The sequence below is a fragment of the Palaemon carinicauda genome, chromosome 39 (genome assembly GCF_036898095.1).
Source record: "Palaemon carinicauda isolate YSFRI2023 chromosome 39, ASM3689809v2, whole genome shotgun sequence".
Taxonomy (NCBI): Eukaryota; Metazoa; Arthropoda; class Malacostraca; order Decapoda; family Palaemonidae; genus Palaemon; species Palaemon carinicauda.
The window spans coordinates 27143759-27163767 of record NC_090763.1 but is presented as its reverse complement, the minus strand read 5'-3'; the positions used below and the strand labels follow the sequence as shown (position 1 = coordinate 27163767).

The 20009-nt window shown below is 43.7% G+C and overlaps 1 protein-coding gene across 1 annotated transcript in view; it reads right to left on the bottom strand.

The window, feature by feature from the left end:
* Positions 1-20009, bottom strand: part of IntS8 (integrator complex subunit 8) — a 199301-nt gene that overhangs the window by 15752 nt on the left and 163540 nt on the right. Inside the window, exons 20-21 of the mRNA XM_068362372.1 lie at positions 9783-9998; positions 2421-2603 (exon numbers count right to left, since the gene is read on the bottom strand). Coding sequence (XP_068218473.1) covers positions 2421-2603; positions 9783-9998 — 399 coding nt within the window. The remainder of the gene's footprint in view (positions 1-2420; positions 2604-9782; positions 9999-20009) is intronic.

Below are 20009 nucleotides of genomic sequence, written 5' to 3'. Positions count from 1 at the left end.
TATAGCTAGCCAGATGAGGGAAAGTAACCTCGATGATTTTTTCAAACATGAGAACCAGCTATATCCGCCATCAATATCTTCAGGAGGGAAATTGAGGAAAGGGAAAAAGTCTGATCTTGTAGACTGTCTCCAATCTCAAAACAAGGATTTGCACTCAAGTCATCCTATTGTTGATGTTCGAGTCTTTGACGGAGCAGCTGTTGTACACTTTCTGCCAATTGGAGAAGCTAAGACATTTGGGGAGTATGCTAAGGAGGTGTTCCTACCATATGTGATGTCTGAGTTACAGAAATCCTTTCGAATTGACATAGTTTGGGATGTTTACTTGAAGGACAGCTTAAAACTCTCTACAAGAGAGAGCAGAGGAACTGGTGCTCGCCGACGGGTGTCACAAAATGTCAAGCTTCCAGGAAATTGGAAAAATTTCCTACGTAATGATATCAACAAAGATGAACTTTTTCAGTTCCTAGCTAACGAGTGTGTTTCAAATGACACTGGAAACAGAGTGATTGTATCCACCTTGAATGAGTCTATTGTTAGCTCAAGTCTAGATCTGCAAACGGATCGACTTCAGCCATGCACACAAGAGGAAGCAGATTCAAGGATCCTGCTGCATGTCCAGGATGCAGTTTTGTCTGGCTTCAAAACAGTGATGATCAGAACAATGGACACTGATGTTGTTGTCCTGGCAGTTGCTAGTTTCAGTGACATTTCTAACCTTCAGGAGCTATGGATTGCCTTTGGAACTGGCAAAGACTTTCGGTACATCCCTATTCATGAGATAGTATCTTCAATTGGTCCTCAGAAGGCAAAAGGACTGCCATTCTTTCACGCTTTCACGGGATGCGACACAACAACATATTTTGCAAATTATGGAAAGAAAACAGCTTGGAACACTTGGATTGCATTGCCAGAAATAACAGAGATTTTCATCTTGCTATCGTCTCCATGCATACTTTCAGAAGAGGTCATTGGCAAACTGGAGCGGTTCGTAGTTTTGATGTACTGTCGTACTAGTGATGATATCCATGTGAATGCAGCACGAATGAACTTGTTCACAAAATGTTCATGAAACATTGACAATATTCCTCCGACCAGGGCAGCACTTGAGGAGCATATCAAGAGATCAGTTTACCAGGCAGGATACATTTGGGGCCAGTGCCTCCAATCTCAACCGCAACTCCCTTGCGCAAATGACTGGGGCTGGAGAAAATCTGAGGATGGATGTTACAAACCTATGTGGACAACTTTACCAGTAGCTGAAAAAGCCTGTCTTGAACTGATTGCTTGTGGTTGCACTAAATCTTGCTCAGGAAACTGCAAATGCTTTAAGACATTCAAGACTAAACAGGCTTGCACCCAGCTTTGCAAATGTAATGGTAATTGCTATGAGGTTTAACTGACAAACTTTTGACATTTTGACTTCGATAATCATGAGGAATGCAACCTTGACCTGCTTAAAATGCATCTTTACTTTCATTTTTTGATTGGTTGTATTATAACCAAATGTGACCCTGATATTGATATATGCTTTTACCAGGAGATACTGTATTGAACGTTCAGCTGAAAATGCATTTTTACCTAAATAAACATCATAAATTAAGAAAGTTTGGTCTATAAAATTTGTTAAGGTAGCCATTTTGGAATCAAATATGGCAGACATAAGGGGATAAGATTTCAAGAAATATTCAAATTTACCACCCACCTTTGAAACACTTGGAAAACCTGGAAATTTTGCATTTCGCATCATTGACCATGGAACACTTTAACCCTATATTGTCAGCAGCAGCCATCTTGAAATCCAATATGGCTAACACAAAATGAAATTTTAAATATGCTAACTGAAAATTCTCAACCCTGAAAACATCTAGAAATTGTTCAATCAATCAGAAAAAAAGATATTCTATGAGATATAATATAATCTGAATTTTGGTGTCGGCCATCTTGGAATCCAATATGGCCGACATTTGGTAAAATTGACAATGGGTCCATTGGATTCCTTGACCCTCAAAACATGGGTGAAGGTGCAGGAATTAACATTCTACCTCCCTTAGTTACGGAGTTATAGACTAAAATAAGTAAAAAATTGCGGCCATTTTGAAATTCAATATGGCTGCCACCACGGGATCGATTTTTTTGGGGTCTATTTTTTTTCATGATCCTTAGGTCCTAAAATACCACAGTGGAAAGTTTCATGCTTTCTTCACAAACTGAACGATTTTTCCCTTAGCCGCTCCCCTAAGGTTCTACTTCAATGGCTTACTTTATTCAAGTTCATAGCAATACCCTAACTTTTACAGAATTCCATCAATTAACTTCATTTTGACTTTAATTACATCACTTTAGAGGTATTCTTATAAAAGATTAAGTCTTTTCTATAGATTATAGCTACTGTAATAGTAATCTAATCCTCTACTTACAGCTTTGTCTCTTCTCTGTACTTCTCCTCTCTTTTGATGCATATTGATGATGAACTCGATAAGTGTGACATCCCATAGACAGCAATAATAAGCATCCATTGCATCAACAGAATTTCTTTCCTGAAGACATCTCAAAGCAGTGCTGTAATCGATTTTCTCCAAAAACTGGCAAAGAATGGCTGCCTGTTGAAATGTATAACAAATTATTTTCCCCAGGAAGTTGGTTAATAAAATATACATGCAGTAAGCAAATGAAACTTTCAAGTGCATCAATAACTAAATATGACAAATTTGAAAGTAATTTGTATTTTTCCTAACAATACAAATCTGGAGCTATTTATAAGGATATCACTTTTGCCGAAGCTGAGAGACGAGCTATAAGACTTTTAGCAAGGGTTAACCACCCACCCCGCTAGTTAGTGGAATGGGATAGGGAGTAGCTGACTATTTAGTTCACTCACACCTAGGCTGAGCACCCACTTTGCTTCCAGGCAGAACTTCTTGAGGACAGGTGCTGGCAGGCCAATCTGTATGAATAGCTCCAGGTTTGTATTGTTAGGAAAAATACAAATTACTTCCAAATTTGTTATTTGTTCCATCACTAATACAAACCCTCGCTATTTATAGGGACAACTTAACCCTTAGGAGGGTGGAAGTCTGTACCAACAAGCTTTTTGGCATTGACCTGGGGTTTTCTCTGCACTAACTTACCTCGTAACAGGTAGAACCCTTGCACCTTGGTAAAATATGCTATGCATGACTAGCGTCTTAAGCAAGCTGTGTGCTTGTGATACTAGCAGTGTAACTGGTCTGGGTAAGAGTTCTCCAAGACACAGGAATCTTCTGAGAGTAACATAGACACTACCCAATCCCCTCACAACAGGTATTGGGGACGCAACAATTTTCTATACAGTAGTTGGTTACATAAGAGTAATGGTTTACCTGCAAATAGGTGAGGCCAGCTTTGCTGAGGACCTTAGGTGCTGATTCCCTAAGAGAGAGGAAGGTGAAGAAAAGAAAAGTCAGTCATTCTAACTCAATCACCCCAGACTAATCCTGGGTAACCTTAGCCCTCAACCCTCTGCTACTTGTCCATCAAGGAGCTTGAGGTATTCAAACCACCTGCTGTGCAGCCACCACAGGACCAATGGAGAAAGGCTCCATGTTCTTGTGGGTCCCTTCTTGCAGGTAGTGGGCGGTGAAGGTTGTCTAACGCCTCCACACGCCCATTTGTAGTAGTGTAAATGTGTCACAGAGTAGTTCTTCTTGAACACTAATGTGATGAACACTAATGTGATGAGCCCTGGGTCGTTGTGTTGGAGAAGGGCCGGGATTCATTGCCAGGTCAATGACCTTGCGAATCCAAGCAGATATGGTGTTCTTTGTGACCCACCTCTTGACCTTCCCTGTGCTGACAAAGTGTGCTGACACTCGGGAGCGAGCAACTTATTTCCTTTTGAGGTAAGACCTCAAACTCCTTACTGGACACAGTAACAGTTGATCTGGGTCATCAGTTACGGAACGAAGACTCCCAATCCTGAAGGGCCCGAATCTAGGATCCCCTACTCCCGGATTTGGAGTCTTAGCAATAAACTCAGGGATAAAGTTGAGGATTATCTCCCCCATCCCCTTGATTGGGTGATGTCATAGCAAAGACCATGAAGTTCACTAACTCTTTTGGCCAAAGCCAAGGAGAGTAGGAACACTGTCTTCAAAGTGAAGTGGTGATTTGTTGCCTGGTGTAATGATTCGTAAGAAGGACCCTTCAGGGACTGAAGGACACGAACCACGTTCCATTGAGGAGGTCTAACCTCTGACAGGGAAAGGTAAGCTCGTAACTTCATATGAAGAGAAAAAGTTCCAACAAGAAGGAAATATCTACTCCTTTCAGTTTAAAGGCAAGGCTCAAAGCTGAGCAGTAGCCTTTCACCGCTGAAACCGAGAAGAGCATTTCCTCCCGAAGGTGCACAAGGAACTCTGCTATTGTTAGAATAGTGGCATCAAGGGAAGAGATACCCCTTTCATGACACCAACCATAGGTTGGGCACGAGCAAATTCCTCTTGCCCGGAATGAAGCAGATAGATAGGGACACCGAGTTGTCTTCTGTCCATCTCAGTATCTCTACTGCTAGATGGCACAGGGGCTGCCAAACGGTACCGCCTTGTTTGTTTATGTAAGCCACTACCTTGGTGTTGTTGCACATAAATACCATCGAGTGACCAGACTCAAAATGCTGGAACTGTTGGAGAGCTAGGAAGGATGGCCTCATCTCCAAGAGATTTATGTGCTGGTACCTTTCTGACTCTGACCAAGGCCAGAGGTCGTGTGCTGAACCAAGTGGCCCGCTCCCCTTCTTTGGATACATCTAAATAGAGCACCAATTTTGGGAGAGAGGGAGAAGATCGACAACCCTGAGGTTCTCGTCTGCCACCCACCACCTGAGGTCTGTCTGCTCCTCTAATCCTATCGGGATTAGGATTTCCAAAGAATCGCTTGACTGATTCCAAATGGACTTGAGTTGCCACTGGAGAGATGGAATCCTGAGACAGTCGTTGGGAACTTGATGGGCCAGAAATGATAGGTGACCTGTGAAACAACCATCGCTGGGTTGATAGCTCTTCTCATCTCAGGAAAGGTCCAACTACCTTCCTCAGCTTCTGCATTCTGTCGTCTGATGGAAAAACTTTCTGCTGATTGGTGTCAATGATCATACCTAGGTATACCAGTCTTTGAGAGGGGAGCAGGGATGACTTCTCATGGTTTACCATGATCCCAAGATCTTGGCAAAGCACTAGAAGTCTGTCTCGGTATTGAAGAAGGGTAGCCACTGAGTCTGCTAGAATCAGCCAGTCGTCCAGACACGGATACCGATCCTGTGAGCCTAAGATAACACTAGGGCGAATACTCTCGTGAAGACCTGGGGTGCGGTGGAAAGACCGAAGCAAAGCACCTTGAACTGGTATTGCTTACTGTTGGAGTATAATCCTTAGATACTTCCTAGAAGATGGATGGACTGGGATCTGGAAGCATGCGTGCTTGACATCCAGTGTGCACATGAAGTCCTGTGGTCTTACCACTTGCCTGACCATCTTCCGTCTCCATCTTGAACGAAGTTTGTCTGACAAACTTGTTCAAAGCCGAGAGGCTGATGACTGGTCTCCAGCCTCCAGACACCTTTTTCACAAGAAAATCATTGAAGAAACCTGGGAACCCATTGAGGACCTCTTGTAGAGTACCCTTCTCCAACATGATCTGGACTTCGGCCTGAAGGGCCAGCTCCTTCGCATATCCCTTTGTGTTGGAGCTTGATGGGACTGGATCCTGAGAGAGCGGAGGGAGAGATTCAATGAACTGGACACGATACCTTGAACGAATCATGGAGCCCATCCAGGGATTGGCCCCGAGATGCAGCCACCTCTGCCAGCGGCTTTGCAGGTATTCCTCACTGGGGGACAAGAGGGAGGATTGCCTATCCTAACGGATGCATCCTTGGCTGACACCTCTGTTCCCTTCATCTCCACAGGAGGACTTGGAACCCTTCTGATCCTTGTCTGGATAGGCTCTCTTTGACACCCTGTGTGATGTTGCAGTTGTTGTCATTGTAGTCCTATTCGTCGGCGGTTTTGTCTACGGATGCTTCTTTTGTGGCGGAGGAGCACGGTAGGGCCTCTATGTAAGGGCCCTATGGAGAAGGGAGTCCTGATTTGACTTCCTCCAGCTCTCCGCCACCTGCTCAACATCTTACAACTCGAACAGCGAAGACCCCTCGAGATTCGAATCCCTCAGCCTCGCAACCTCTGCTTGTGGGAACTGTCGATGGAACCTTTCTATTATGGAGTCCCTTCGCCAAAGGATCGTGTTAGCCCTCAGGTTAACACCCTGGTGGGAAAAGAGCTAAATGATACTGGTCCCCTATAATAGAAATATCGCCAAAGACTCTAACCAGAGATCCAACCACGAAGTAGCCGGCATACTTTGCGACCTTCTCTTGGTTTAGGATCTCCGAAGCAGACAATGAGACAGAGTCTGGAAAGTCTCTCGAACGGGACTCCTCTGGTCAGTGCCTCCATGGCGTGGTCAAGAGGTAGCGCTGGAAGGGGCTCGTTGGAATCTTCGTAATACCTCCTCTGCTGCACAAATGGCGGCAAAAGAAGCTTCGATGATGAGCTTGTATGGAGGGAGCTTGAGGAGCCGGTGATCTGCGAAAGTGCCTTCCTCGAGGCACTCGTTAACCCCTTAGACCAGGGAAAGGCTGCACTAGCCCTCAAAAGTGTGAGTACCATAGACATGGTCTAAGACCATGTCTTTGCCATCCTGAGGGCCCATCGATGGATTGGAAAAGTCGTTGATGGCCTTCACGCAGGCCAAGACCTGCCAGAAGGTATGTTCTGACACCTTTTGCTCCACTTCCATTAGCTTAGGATCACCAGCCTTTGGGAGATAGTCATCCTCGTCATCATAGTCATCTTCCATCTCCAAGCCCACACCCATAGGAGCAAGGGATGGGTCGAAGTCGTCAGGTATGGCCGCTGAAGTTATGTCACTTGCTGAGGTCCTTGTGGGCAGTGGGAGGCCCTTCGCAACCTCTCTTGCTGAGGCCTAGAAGCCATTGATAAGGAGTTTGGGACGGGCTTCGAGTCTTTCGGCTCCCTGCAAGGAGGAAGATATTCCTTCAAGAGTGAAGGTCAGGAGGCTGCTTCCTTCCTGGGAGGCTGCTGTCCCTCTCTTGAAGAGGGAATTATGTCCAGGTGGATGGTCTTCTTCAGGGCTGGACGAGGCTCTGGGTTGGACCACCTCGATGGTGGAGAGGCGAAAAGAGTCTGTCAATGAAATCTCTCTTGGAGATTGTGAGCCTGGGATCAAGCGAGGATGGAGAGAGTTTCCTTGAGATGGGGTTGGCTGCTTCCTCTTTCTCCGCTTCTTAGCTGTCAGTACCGATGTCAACTGTACCTGTGAAATATCTAGAGCCCTACCTGTTTCTGCTGCTCCCTGATTCTTCTTGAGGGGAGAAAAGAATATCTCCTTGGAGGTGGGTCTGGTGGACTGACCCTACAGACTTCAGTCTGGGGTCAGATAGTGGGGAGGCTAGAGACGGAGTAGCCAATATTACCAGGGGAATCCTCGGAGTACTGGCCACGGACTGCGTCTGTAAAAGAACCCCCAAAACAAGTGTGTCCAACCATGAGGTCTCCTTCCCGAATGCCTAGCTGACCGGAGGATCCCTCGAAAGGCTAGGGGCAGGAGCCTTGGGTCTGAGAACCGGAAAGGTGTCAGAATTAGACTCTTTACCTGGTAAAATTAACACATGATATTTAGCTCAGACTTGGATGTGTACTGATCCCTAGAAGTGGAAGGATGCTGCTTCCAAGGTTCACTCTTGGAAGGGAAAGGAACCAGGTGTCTGCCATGAAGAGTTTTCCTTGTAGGTGAATGGTCAGCTTGGAAGGATCTGGTACCTGAAATAGTGGATACTGGTTTACCATACCTGTCTGCTGGTAGCTCCTCTTAAAGGAGTGGAGATCGCTGACGGGGTTAATTGTCAAGAAGAGGGCGACGGGTGTCGTCTTTGTGGCGATCACAAGTAAGAAAGTTGTCCAGGGCTAGCGAGCAACGCAGGCCTAGAAAGAGAAGAGGTCGGAGAATGACCATCTTACCTTGGTGAGTGACAATCCTTCTTTGGCCATCAGCACTTGCGTGCCTGCGGGTGACAGGGAGATGCATAAGGTCTAAGGGACTGATGCAATGGCGAACGTCGAGGTGCTGACAAGTGGCGAGGGGTTGGCGAATGCTGAGTCAGCAAACATAAAGGAGATGGTGAATGGCAAGTCTAGAAATTCTGGCGAGTGACGAGCACGCGCTGGCTGACAGCAAGAATGAAGCCGACGATCTCGTGAGGTGCGAAAGTCCTGCAGTGACAATCACAAACAGCAGGGTGACAGTCACGAGGTGATGAGTGACTATTGCTCGAAGGTGAACGACTGGCAGGAGAGGGTGACGATCGTTGGTCCTTAGAAGGAATAAAGAGACGTCTCCTTACCACCGGGGGAGGAGAACGTCTAGAGCGGCAAGGAGGACTGCGCTCCCTAGAAGAATGACGATCCTGCCGAGGGGATTGTCGACGGTGGCGGGGTTCCTCCACAGAGGAAACCTGCCCCGAAGGCATCAGTAGTGAATTACAGTAGTCTCTGGAAGATCTTTGGAACGGTGGCTCTTGGGAGGTTCTCACATGCGGACGAGAAAGATGTCCACCCGCGGGAGAGACTTGCCTCGGACTTTGCTCTAACCCCGACAGAGGAGTCGGCTCAGCATGGGGGGAGAGCGTATTCGGCGGTGAAGGCAAGGGGGAAACCCTTCAGCAGAAAAGGTGACAGACACTCTGGGGTCACGTTGATCTACACTCATCGGTGACGGTTCCATCTTCGAGGAAGTTGATGACAGCTTCCTCTCAATACCAAGTTGAAGAAGTTCCAACAACATCTCCTTCGACGGAGGACTAGCCATTCCCTGCGATGGCCAAGACTTGCAAAATATCAATCAGAGAAAGAGCAGGCACTGCCTGAGGAGAGGGGCAGAACTGCTTTTCCAGGGGAAGCAGTTCTGTCCCTCAAATCCTGTTGTTGACCTGGTGTTAAACAGTCTACGCTTCTACTCGATCGTTTCCTAGGAGAGACCGATCAAGCAGGAACTTCGGGAAGAGATCTGGGGGTCAAGGAAGAAGTCTAAGGTTTCTTCAAATTTGAGGATAACCCAGAAGGCAAAAGATCTCTCTTAGAATTCTTCTTGCGCCTACACCCAAACCTCTCCCACTGGGAGGCAGACGACTCGCGACACTCAGGCCAAGTGTTGTCCTGATCAAAACGCCGGCCTCTAAAAGACGGACAAAACAAGTGTGGGTCCATCTCCAAGGAGGACATGAAAGTACTGCAGGAGCGGCCCTCAGGTCCAGGACAAGACCACATGAGTACGGTCAAAGAGAAGCACAAGGAATCTGAAAAGAAAAAGTATAAAAAGATACAGTAAATAAGTCAATGACAAGTCAAAAAGGCAATAGAGGAGAAGAGTGGTAACGTACATTCTCCACTGAGCCTAGATCAGGGTGGGTGCTCAACCAAGGTGTGCGAGTGAGCGAGGTAGGCAGCTAACCCCCACCCCATTCCACTAACTAGCAGGGTACGTGATTAACCCTTACTAAAAGTCTTATGGTTCGTCTTTCAGCTTTGCCAAGAGTAATATCCCTATAAATAGCGAGGGTTTATATTAGTAACGGAACAAACAAATACTTACATATAAATATACTTTTCAAAGACTATCATTCAATCAAGTGTATCAATTCCCAAAGACAGCTGTACATAAACACTAACCTGAGTGTAGCAATTCAAATTCATGCAGCAACGAATCATCCTACGAATAATGCCTTCTGTTAATACAGACTGATCAACGCCATTATCGTTCCGTAAGAAGTCAGTCGCAACAAACACAGCAGTTAAATAACCCGCTAAAGCATTATGATACTGATCATTCATGTATGCAAGGTCAGCAGCTGATAGATGCCATGAGGTGCATAAAGAGGTATTTGTCTGCAAATGATGGAGAAGGTAAAGAATTAAAATCATAACTGAATTAGACATGCAGTACAAACTATTTCAAGTACACTTCAATAAAATGAAAAAAATAAGGTGAACAAAAATTATTTCTAAATTTTTAAATATCAAATGTAAGATATACAATGAATATCTTTTATAAAAACAAAAAAAAAATCATGCAACCCCAATAATAAAATGTTTATACCCCATATTTCCATATCTAAGACCTTATACTTTCCAGTTCATGAATTTTGTTTGTGGAACAGATGGAATTCTTTCCACACATTCCATCAATCTGGATCCACAAGTATGTCAAAATCATAAACCTCACTTATGCTTATATAATAGTACAATACATGCATAAACCTAGTCTATTGGTACAATTGACAACATAAAACACATATTAAACAATCTAACCAACCAGTCAAGTAGAGTCACAACCCCTTCCTTTATCATCTCAGCTCTCACACCATCCATACCAGGTGCTTTTCCTACTCTCGTTTCATCTAATGCTCTCTTCACTTCCTCTCTTGTAATCTCTCTCTCTCATTCTCATCTCCCATAACTGGCCCCTCAACACCTGCAACAGCAATTATATCTGCCTCCCTATTATCCTCAACATTCAGTAAACTTTCAAAATATTGTACCCACCTTTTCCTTGCCTCCTCTCCTTTTAACAACCTTCCATTTCCATCTTTCACTGTCTCTTCAATTCTCGAAACAAACCTTTCTTATTCTCTTCACTTCTCTCCAAAACTTCTTTTTATTCTCTTCATATGCACGACCCAATCCCTGACCCAACCTCCAGTCAGCCGTCCTCTTTGCCTCAGCTACTTTACGTTTTACTTCCACATTTTTCTCTCTATATCTTTCATACTTCTCTACACTATTACTCAGCAGCCATTCTTCAAATGATCTATTTTTCTCTTCCACTTTTATCTTCACTCTTCATTCCACCATTCACTACCCTTTCTAATGCTGCCTCCACCAATCCTATTATAAGGATAACAGTAATGAAGATGATGTTAACCCGACGGCACCGTGTGTACTACCAGGCATGTTTTGATGTGCACTGACATCAACAGAGTGAAGGGGTTAATTATGACATCTTAAATTATGCCTCATGATAACTGATACAGTATGATCTAACCCATTTTCAGCAGGATTGACTTGGTGTTTAATATGAGTTTGGATGTTTAACTCGAGGAATAACCCACACAATGAAAAATTAAAATTTGTACTCGGATCCAAGAATATGTACTACTTGCAGTCAAATACGTAGAAAATTTAAAGGTAAAAGTAAGGAAATGGTGTCATTTCACAAAAACCTAAAATCAACGAAATTCTAATGCCTCGAAAACTCTACTGGTGAAAACACAAACGTTAAAATTCAACCCATCAGCATCAGTGCTGTGGGCTTTGTCTGGTTGATTAAGGCATTCATGAAATCATCATCACCAATGTTCAATGGATTCTATTCTAAATTTGTCACTGACCTCCTGCTATCCAGGAGAATTGCATATATTGGTCCCATTTTGCAGTCGCCCACAAGGAATGTTGTTGTTCAGGAAACATTGATACCAGCATAGCCATGAGGACCCAGGCCGTGGTCTCGACCCTTAGCATTGGCTCAAGGAGAGCCATAGCATGAGGGTGTGGATGGGACCACCCGAGTGTTATCCACCCCCTAAAAGAAAAGTGATGTCATCAAGCAACCTTTTCATGCAATTACAACTAGGCTTCCCAGAGCTCTTTTTGTTGGAAGAACAATAGAATTAGAAGAGGAAGACAAGGAGGTTGAGGAAAGAGAATAAATACATTTCTTCCACTTATCATCAATGTCAAAGCTTCCCCAAAGAGAGAAACCACACAGGTTGCTCCAACAACCACAACCACAACACGGGGAGGACAATGTCACCCACAGGGAATGTTGTTGTTCAGGAAACACTGATACCAGCATAGCCATGAGGACCCAGGCCGTGGTCTCTACCCTTAGCATTGGCTCAAGGAGAGCCGTAGCATGAGGGTGTGAATGGGATCACCCGAATGTTATCCACCCCCTAAAAGAAAAGTGATGTCATCAAGCAACCTTTTCATGCAATTACAACTGGGCTTCCCAGAGCTCTTTTTGTTGGAAGAACAATAGAATTAGAAGAGGAAGACAAGGAGGTTGAGGAAAGAGAATAAATACATTTCTTCCACTTATCATCAATGTTAAAGCTCCCCCGAAGAGAGAAACCACACAGATTGCTCTAACAACCACAACCACAACACGGGGAGGACAATGTCACCCACAAGGAATGTTGTTGTTCAGGAAACATTGATACCAGCATAGCCATGAGGACCCAGGCCGTGGTCTCAACCCTTAGCATTGGCTCAAGGATGAGGAAAGAGAATAAACACATTTCTTCCACTTATAATCAATGTCAAACCACACAGGTTGCTCTAACAACCACAACACGGGGAGGATAATGTCACATAGGAAGCGGCAGGCACACTCACTGGCACTCGTGAGAAAGCCACAAGCATTGGGGTCACAGACACAGAAAGGGAGGGAACTACAGGCCCTAGGTCTCAGGTACAGGGGCATGGGTGCCCAGCACAGAGATGATGGGCAATGAGAATGTATGTACAAGTTTACTGGTCCCAGAGCCTTCAACATCAATCTTTTAAGAAATTTTTAAGAAAACTATTTATCCTCCAAAACACAATTTACAGTATACAATAACAAATCTTCTTCCTACAGTAAGGTCAGGTGGGGTGTTCCATAAGGGTCTATTCAGGGACCAATCCTATTTTTAATATATATCAATGATATAATACATACAAGTACTAAATTAAAGTTTTTGTTGTTTGCAGATGGTCACAACATTAATAGTAATAGTAATTCTAAATAAAAACCTAATAAATGTATCAAATTGTTTTGGAGCCAACAAATTAACACTGAATATTTCAAAGACATTCTATATGCTATCTAGTTCCATACATTCAATTCAGAATAATATTGATGTACAATTAAATAATAAATCCCCAAGTCGATTCAACATCACATCACATTCCTAGGTGTAATAATTGATGAAAAACTAACTTGGAAAGCTCACTTACAGTAAGCTTGTATTAGAATATCTCAAGTCACAGGTGTAATATATAGAATTAGAAATAATGTAACTAAAGATTCCCTAAAACTAATATATTACTCTACTTTATATCCAGTTTTATTGTATTGTTCAGCAGTTTGGGGTGGAGCATTCAAAACACTTATAGACCAATAGTTTCTTGCGCACAAAAAAAGTTATTAGGGTAATGTCATACAAATCAAAATATGAGCATACCAACCCTCTCTTTTGTGAATACAAGCTGCTCAAATTACTAGATCTCGTATCACTACAGACTTATTTGTGTTCAAAGCATTGCATGTGTATCACATCGACATATTCCATCCACTGTCGCATAATATTAACACAAAATGACCTCATGGCCTAAGAGTACCGTACTGTCGCACTGTCCAAGCTCAGCGCAGTGTGAATGTGCAGGACGTTACACACTGGATAAACCTCCCACAGGATATGAAATCACTCCTATCTATTTTTATGTTTAAAGGAAAAATCAAATCACTGTCATTGTAAATTTATGATCAATAGTCATACAAAATGTTACTATTGCTATTATAGTTTTTTCTACTATTATTGATTATGATACTATATAATCATTATACTGTATATGTATGGAAAAGCTTTAAGAGCTATGTCAAGTGGGAAAGCACCAGGAATAGATGGACTACCAAAGGAATTGCTTGAAGCTGGCGGTGAAATGGTAGAAAGATGGTTGTGTGATTTATGCAGGGATATAGTAGATGGACAAGCAGCTCCAAATGATTGGACTGAAAACATTATAATTCCAACACACAAGAAAGGGGACACCACCTTATGCAAAAATTATAGGCCTATCAGTCTATTACCACATGCTTATAAAGTTTTAGCAAAAATCATACAAAGTAGAATAGCAAGGCAAGAAGAGGAAATAATTGATGAGGGTCAAGCAGGATTTAGGGCGGGTAGAGGAACAATCGATCATGTATTCACCTTCTCACAAATCATAGAAAAATTCTGGGAGAAGGAAAAAGATCTGTATTGTGTATTTATTGACTTCAGGCAAGCGTTTGACTCCATATGGAGGGAAGGAATGATTAGGATTTTGAAGGAATGGGGATTAGAACCAAAAATACTGGAAACCATCAGGAGATTGTATGAAAGGACATCGGCTAGAGTAAGAAAAGGAAAGTGTTTGACAGAAGAGTTCATAACCACTGGTGGGGTTATACAGGGTTGCCCACTATCACCACACCTCTTCAACCTATACTTGGAATGGGTAATGAGAATGGCACTTGGAGATTATGAGGGTGGCATAGATATAGGAGGGACAAAAATATCTAAAATGAGGTATGCAGATGACATAGTGCTTTTAGCAGAAACTAAGGAGGAACTTCAGAGAGTGTTGAGAATGGTGGAGGAGCAGTGCAGTAGGCATGAATTAGTGATAAATAGAGAGAAAACCAAAAGTATGAAAATTGGACGCCAGAGAGAGGCCTTAGAAATACAGCTATCAGAGGGAGAAGTGGAACAAGTCAATGAGTTTAAATATTTGGGAGTGTTTTTCACAGCAGATGGAAAGATGGAAAGAGCAATTCAAGACCGAATCTCAAGTGGCCAGAAAGCATTTGGAAGGCTAAGAAGAATCTGGAAAGATAGAAATATATCCATTAAGTTGAAAATTAGGCCATTAAGAGCAATAGTAATCCCCACAGTGATATACGGTGCTGAATGCTGGATACTGAAGAAGAGAGAGGAGAAAAAGTTATTAGCCTTTGAAATGAAATGTCTGAGAAGAATCTGTGGTGTAAGATGGGAGGACAGAATTACGAACGAGAGAGTGAGAGAAATGGCTGGTGTTGAGGACACAATTCTGATTAGAGTGGAAGATATTCAGAGGAGATGGTTTGGGCATGTACAGAGGATGGAACAGGACAGATGGCCAAAGATAGTGCTTCATGGTCAAGTGGCCGGAAATAGACCGAGAGGACGACCAAGAGATACATGGGTGAAAACCTTCAAGAAAGCAAATGGAGGCGAGACATTTCAGCAGCTGGCACAGATGGCATTGGATAGGAGTCTCTGGAGAGAATGGCGATATCAGATGCAGGACCCAACCCGGAGAATTCCGGACGGGATTTAGTTCAGTTCATGTATATGTACTTGTGTGTGCATATGCATGAGTATGCATGTTTGTATGAATGTTTATACAGTATTTGTATTTTTTTATGTATTTGTATGTGTATGCTAGGCTGTATGTATGTGTATGTACGTGTACATATTGTATGTACAGTGGAACCTCTACATACGAATGTCCTAACATACGAATTTTCCAACATCCGAAGTAAAATTCGACCAAATTTCTGTCTCGACACCCGAAGTGTTGCTCCAACATACGAAGTAAACATTACGCGTACGCTCGAAAGTGTCCAGCTTCGTTTGTTGATGACGCCGCTAGACGGCAGCACATCGGAGGGACGCCAATCGAGCGTCACCTTGATCAGTCCTCTCATCTCGTGCGCATCGTGTGGTTGTCCTCTATTTGCTCAGTTATTAACAGTGTTTTTTATCTTCCTTTTTCACGTGTTGTTTTCTGTGTTCCGTAATCATGGGTCCTAAAAAGCTTAGTTTCGGTTCAGGAAGTAGTAGTAGTGGAGAGAAAAGGAGGAAGTCTATGCTTTCATTAGAATTAAAGCAAGAAATAATAGAAAAGCATGAGCGAGGTGTACATGTTAGCGATCTGGCTAAATAATATGGTCGGAATATGTCTACGATCTCAACGATCATAAAACAGAAGGCAGCCATTAAAGCAGTGAAACCTTTGAAGGGGATCACGATTATTTCCAAACGTCGTAGCCCTACCCTTGAAGAGATGGAACGACTTTTGTTAATATGGATCAAAGACAAGGAGATTGTTGGCGATAAGATTACAGAAACGATCATTTGTGAGAAGGCCAGCGCTATCTACAGTGACTTGAAGGCGGCGGGCTCTCGGGGTGACGCGTGGGAGAGTTCAGCCGATCCTACGACGAATTCAAGGCGTCTCGAGGTTGGTTCGAGAAATTTAGGATTCATTCAGTTGTTCGTCATGGAGAAGCTTCGAGTTCGGACACCAAGGCTTCTAAAGACTTTGTTAAAAAGTTCGAAAGTATCGTGGCGGAGGAAGGTTACGTAGAGCAGCAGGTGTTCAACTGTGATGAAACCGGTCTGTTTTGGAAAAAGATGCCTAGTCGAACGTACATTACTGCCGAAGAGAAGAAAATGCCTGGACATAAGCCAATGAAGGATCGGTTGACTCTTGCACTTTGTGCCAACGCCAGCAGGGACTGCAAAATAAAGCCGTTATTGGTTTACCATTCCGAAAACCCTAGGGCATTTAAAGCACATAGAATTAATAAAGACCTGCTACATGTTCTATGGCATTCTAATTCTAAGGCTTAGGTTACTAGGCATATCTTTGTGGAATGGGTAAACGTAGTTTTCGGCCCTGCTGTCAAGAAGTATCTTCAGGAGAGGAATTTGCCTTTGAAGTGCTTGCTTTGTTTGGACAATGCACCCGCTCACCCCCCCGGACTCGAAGATGATATCATCGACGAATACAAATTCATCAAGGTGTTGTATCTTCCACCGAATACCACCCCTATCCTCCAGCCCATGGACCAGCAAGTCATCTCTAATTTTAAGAAGCTGTACACCAAGCACTTATTGAAGCAGTGCTTTAATGTCACGCAAAGCACCAACTTAACTTTGCGTGAATTTTGGAGGAGCCACTTTAATATCGTGCACTGCTTAAAGATCATAGATCAGGCTTGGGAGGGAGTAACTCGTCGGACCCTGAATTCCGCTTGGAAGAAGCTTTGACCTGACGCTGTTGCTCCCAGAGATTTTGAAGGTTTTGGCCCCGAGAATGAACCTGTGCTTGCCGCCGAGGGAGACGTCGAAGAGATTGTATCTCTTGGCAAGTCCATGGGTCTGGAGGTGGATGAAGATGACATCACCGAACTCGTCGATGAGCATCATGAAGAGCTCACCACCGAGGAACTCAAGGAGCTGCAAGCCATGCAGCATGATGAGTTCCAAGCGCAGTTGAGTGAGTCGGAGGAGATCGAGGAGGTAGGCCAAATCTTAGGTACGGCGGAAATAAAACAGATGTTGGCATATCATCAACACGTGGTTGATTTCATCAACAAGCATCACCCACAGAAACTTCAGGTTTGCCGTGTTGTTGCGGAGTTCGATGATGTTTGCTTAACGCATTTTAGAAAAATCCTCAAAAGCCGTACCAAGTAACTTTCACTCGATAGTTTCTTTAAAAAATCTTTAAAACGGTCTAGTGATCATGATGAAAAGAAAGAAAGTGAAGCAAAGAAAAGGAAGACCAAATCAAGTGAAAGTGATGAAAATTAAAAATAAGAAAAGAAAAAATGTAAAATAAAATATAAAATTATAAAAATGAAAAGAAAAATATGTTATTTTTATTAATAAAATAAATTTTTGAATATACTTACCCGATAATCATGTAGCTGTCAACTCCGTTGCCCGACAGAATTCTATGGAGGGATACGCCAGCTATCACAATACTAGAAGGGGGTGTACTTACCAGCGCCACCTGTGGCCAGGTACTCAATCATTTGTTGTTGACACCTCCTCAATTATTCCTCGGTCCACTGGTTCTCTCTGGGGAGGAAAGGGAGGGTCGATTAAATCATGATTATCGGGTAAGTATATTCAAAAATTTATTTTATTAATAAAAATAACATTTTTCAATATTAAACTTACCCGATAATCATGTAGCTGATTCACACCCAGGGAGGTGGGTGAAAACCAGTGTACATGATTAAAGGATAGCTAAGTATCCCAAATTTCATATAACAGTTATCTCAAATAACAATGAAATAATAAGTACCTGGTAAGGAAGTCGAATAGAACCGTTACTCTGCCTTTTATTTAAAGTTCGTCTTCCTTACTGAGCGCAGCGTTCCTCTTGGAGGCTGAATCAACCCAAAGGTGCCAAAGTACAAGGGGTTGCAACCCTACTAAAGGACCTCTACCAAACCTTTAACCCAGGCGCTTCTCAAGAATGAATAGACCACCCGCCAAATCCAAGGATGCGGAAGGCTTCTTAGCCTACCGTAACAACCATAAAAACAAAAATAAAAGTATTCAAGAGAAAGGTTAAAAAGGTTATGGGATTAAGGGAATGTAGTGGCTGAGCCCTCACCTACTACTGCACTCGCTGCTACGAATGGTCCCAGGGTGTAGCAGTTCTCGTAAAGAGACTGGACATCTTTCAGATAAAATGATGCAAACACTGACTTGCTCCTCCAATAGGTTGCATCCATAATGCTCTGCAGAGAACGGTTTTTATTAAAGGCCAACGAAGTAGCTACAGCTCTTACTTCGTGGGTCCTTACCTTCAGCAATGCAAGGTCTTCCTCCTTTAAGTGAGAATGTGCTTCTCTGATCAGAAGCCTTATATAGTACGAAAGCCCATTCTTGGACATGGGTCTCGAGGGTTTCTTGATGGCACACCATAAGGCTTCTGACTGTCCTCGAATAGGTTTAGACCTCTTCAGATAATATTTGAGAGCTCTGACAGGGCAAAGAACTCTCTCTAGTTCGTTACCTACCATGTTGGAGAGGCTAGGTATTTCGAACGATCTAGGCCAAGGACGTGAAGGAAGCTCGTTCTTTGCTAGGAATCCAAGCTGAAAAGAACATGTAGCTGATTCGGTTGTGAAACCAATGTTCTTGCTGAAGGCATGAACCTCACTGACTCTCTTAGCTGTTGCAAGGCAAACGAGAAAAGCAGTCTTGAGGGTAAGATCCTTGAAGGAAGCTGACTGGAGAGGTTCGAACCTAGATGTCATAAGGAACCTTAAGACTACGTCCAGATTCCAGCCTGGAGTGGAAAGACGACGTTCTTTAGACGTCTCAAAAGACTTGAGAATGTCTTGAAGGTCCTTGTTGGAAGACAGGTCCAAACCCCTGTGGCGGAGGACTGAGGCCAACATGCTCCTATACCCTTTAATCGTAGATGTTGAAAGGGATCTCTCATTCCTAAGATGAAGAAGGAAGTCAGCTATTTGGATCACAGAGGTATTGGTAGAGGATATTGAATTGGCTCTACACCAGCTTCGGAAGACCTCCCACTTAGACTGGTAGACTCTACGAGTGGAAATTCTTCTAGCTCTGGCAATCGCACTGGCTGCCTCCTTCGAAAAGCCTCTAGCTCTAGCGAATCTTTCGACAGTCTGAAGGCAGTCAGTCGAAGAGCGTGGAGGTTTGGGTGCAACCTGTCTACGTGTGGTTGACGTAGAAGGTCCACTCTTAGAGGTAGAGTCCTGGGGAAGTCGACTAGCCATTGAAGTACCTCTGTGTACCATTCTCTTGCAGGCCAAAGGGGAGCAACCAGCGTCAGCCGTGTCCCTTCGTGCGAGACGAATTTCTGCAGAACTTTGTTTATAATCTTGAACGGAGGGAATGCGTACAGGTCGAGATGGGACCAGTTCAGAAGAAAAGCATCTACATGAACCGCTGCAGGGTCTGGAACAGGGGAACAATAAAGCGGAAGTCTCTTGGTGATGGAGGTGGCAAACAGGTCTATGGTAGGTTGACCCCACAACGTCCAAAGTCTGTTGCACACACTCTTGTGGAGGGTCCATTCCGTGGGAATGACCTGATTCCTTCTGCTGAGGCGATCCGCTGAAACATTCATATCGCCCTGGATGAACCTCGTGACCAGTGTGAGGTTTAGACCTCTTGACCAAATGAGGAGGTCCCTTGCGATCTCGTAAAGGCTCCTCGAATGGGTCCCTCCTTGCTTGGAGATGTAAGCCAAGGCTGTGGTGTTGTCTGAATTCACCTCCACCACTTTGCCTAGCAGGAGGGACTTGAAGTTCAACAGGGCAAGATG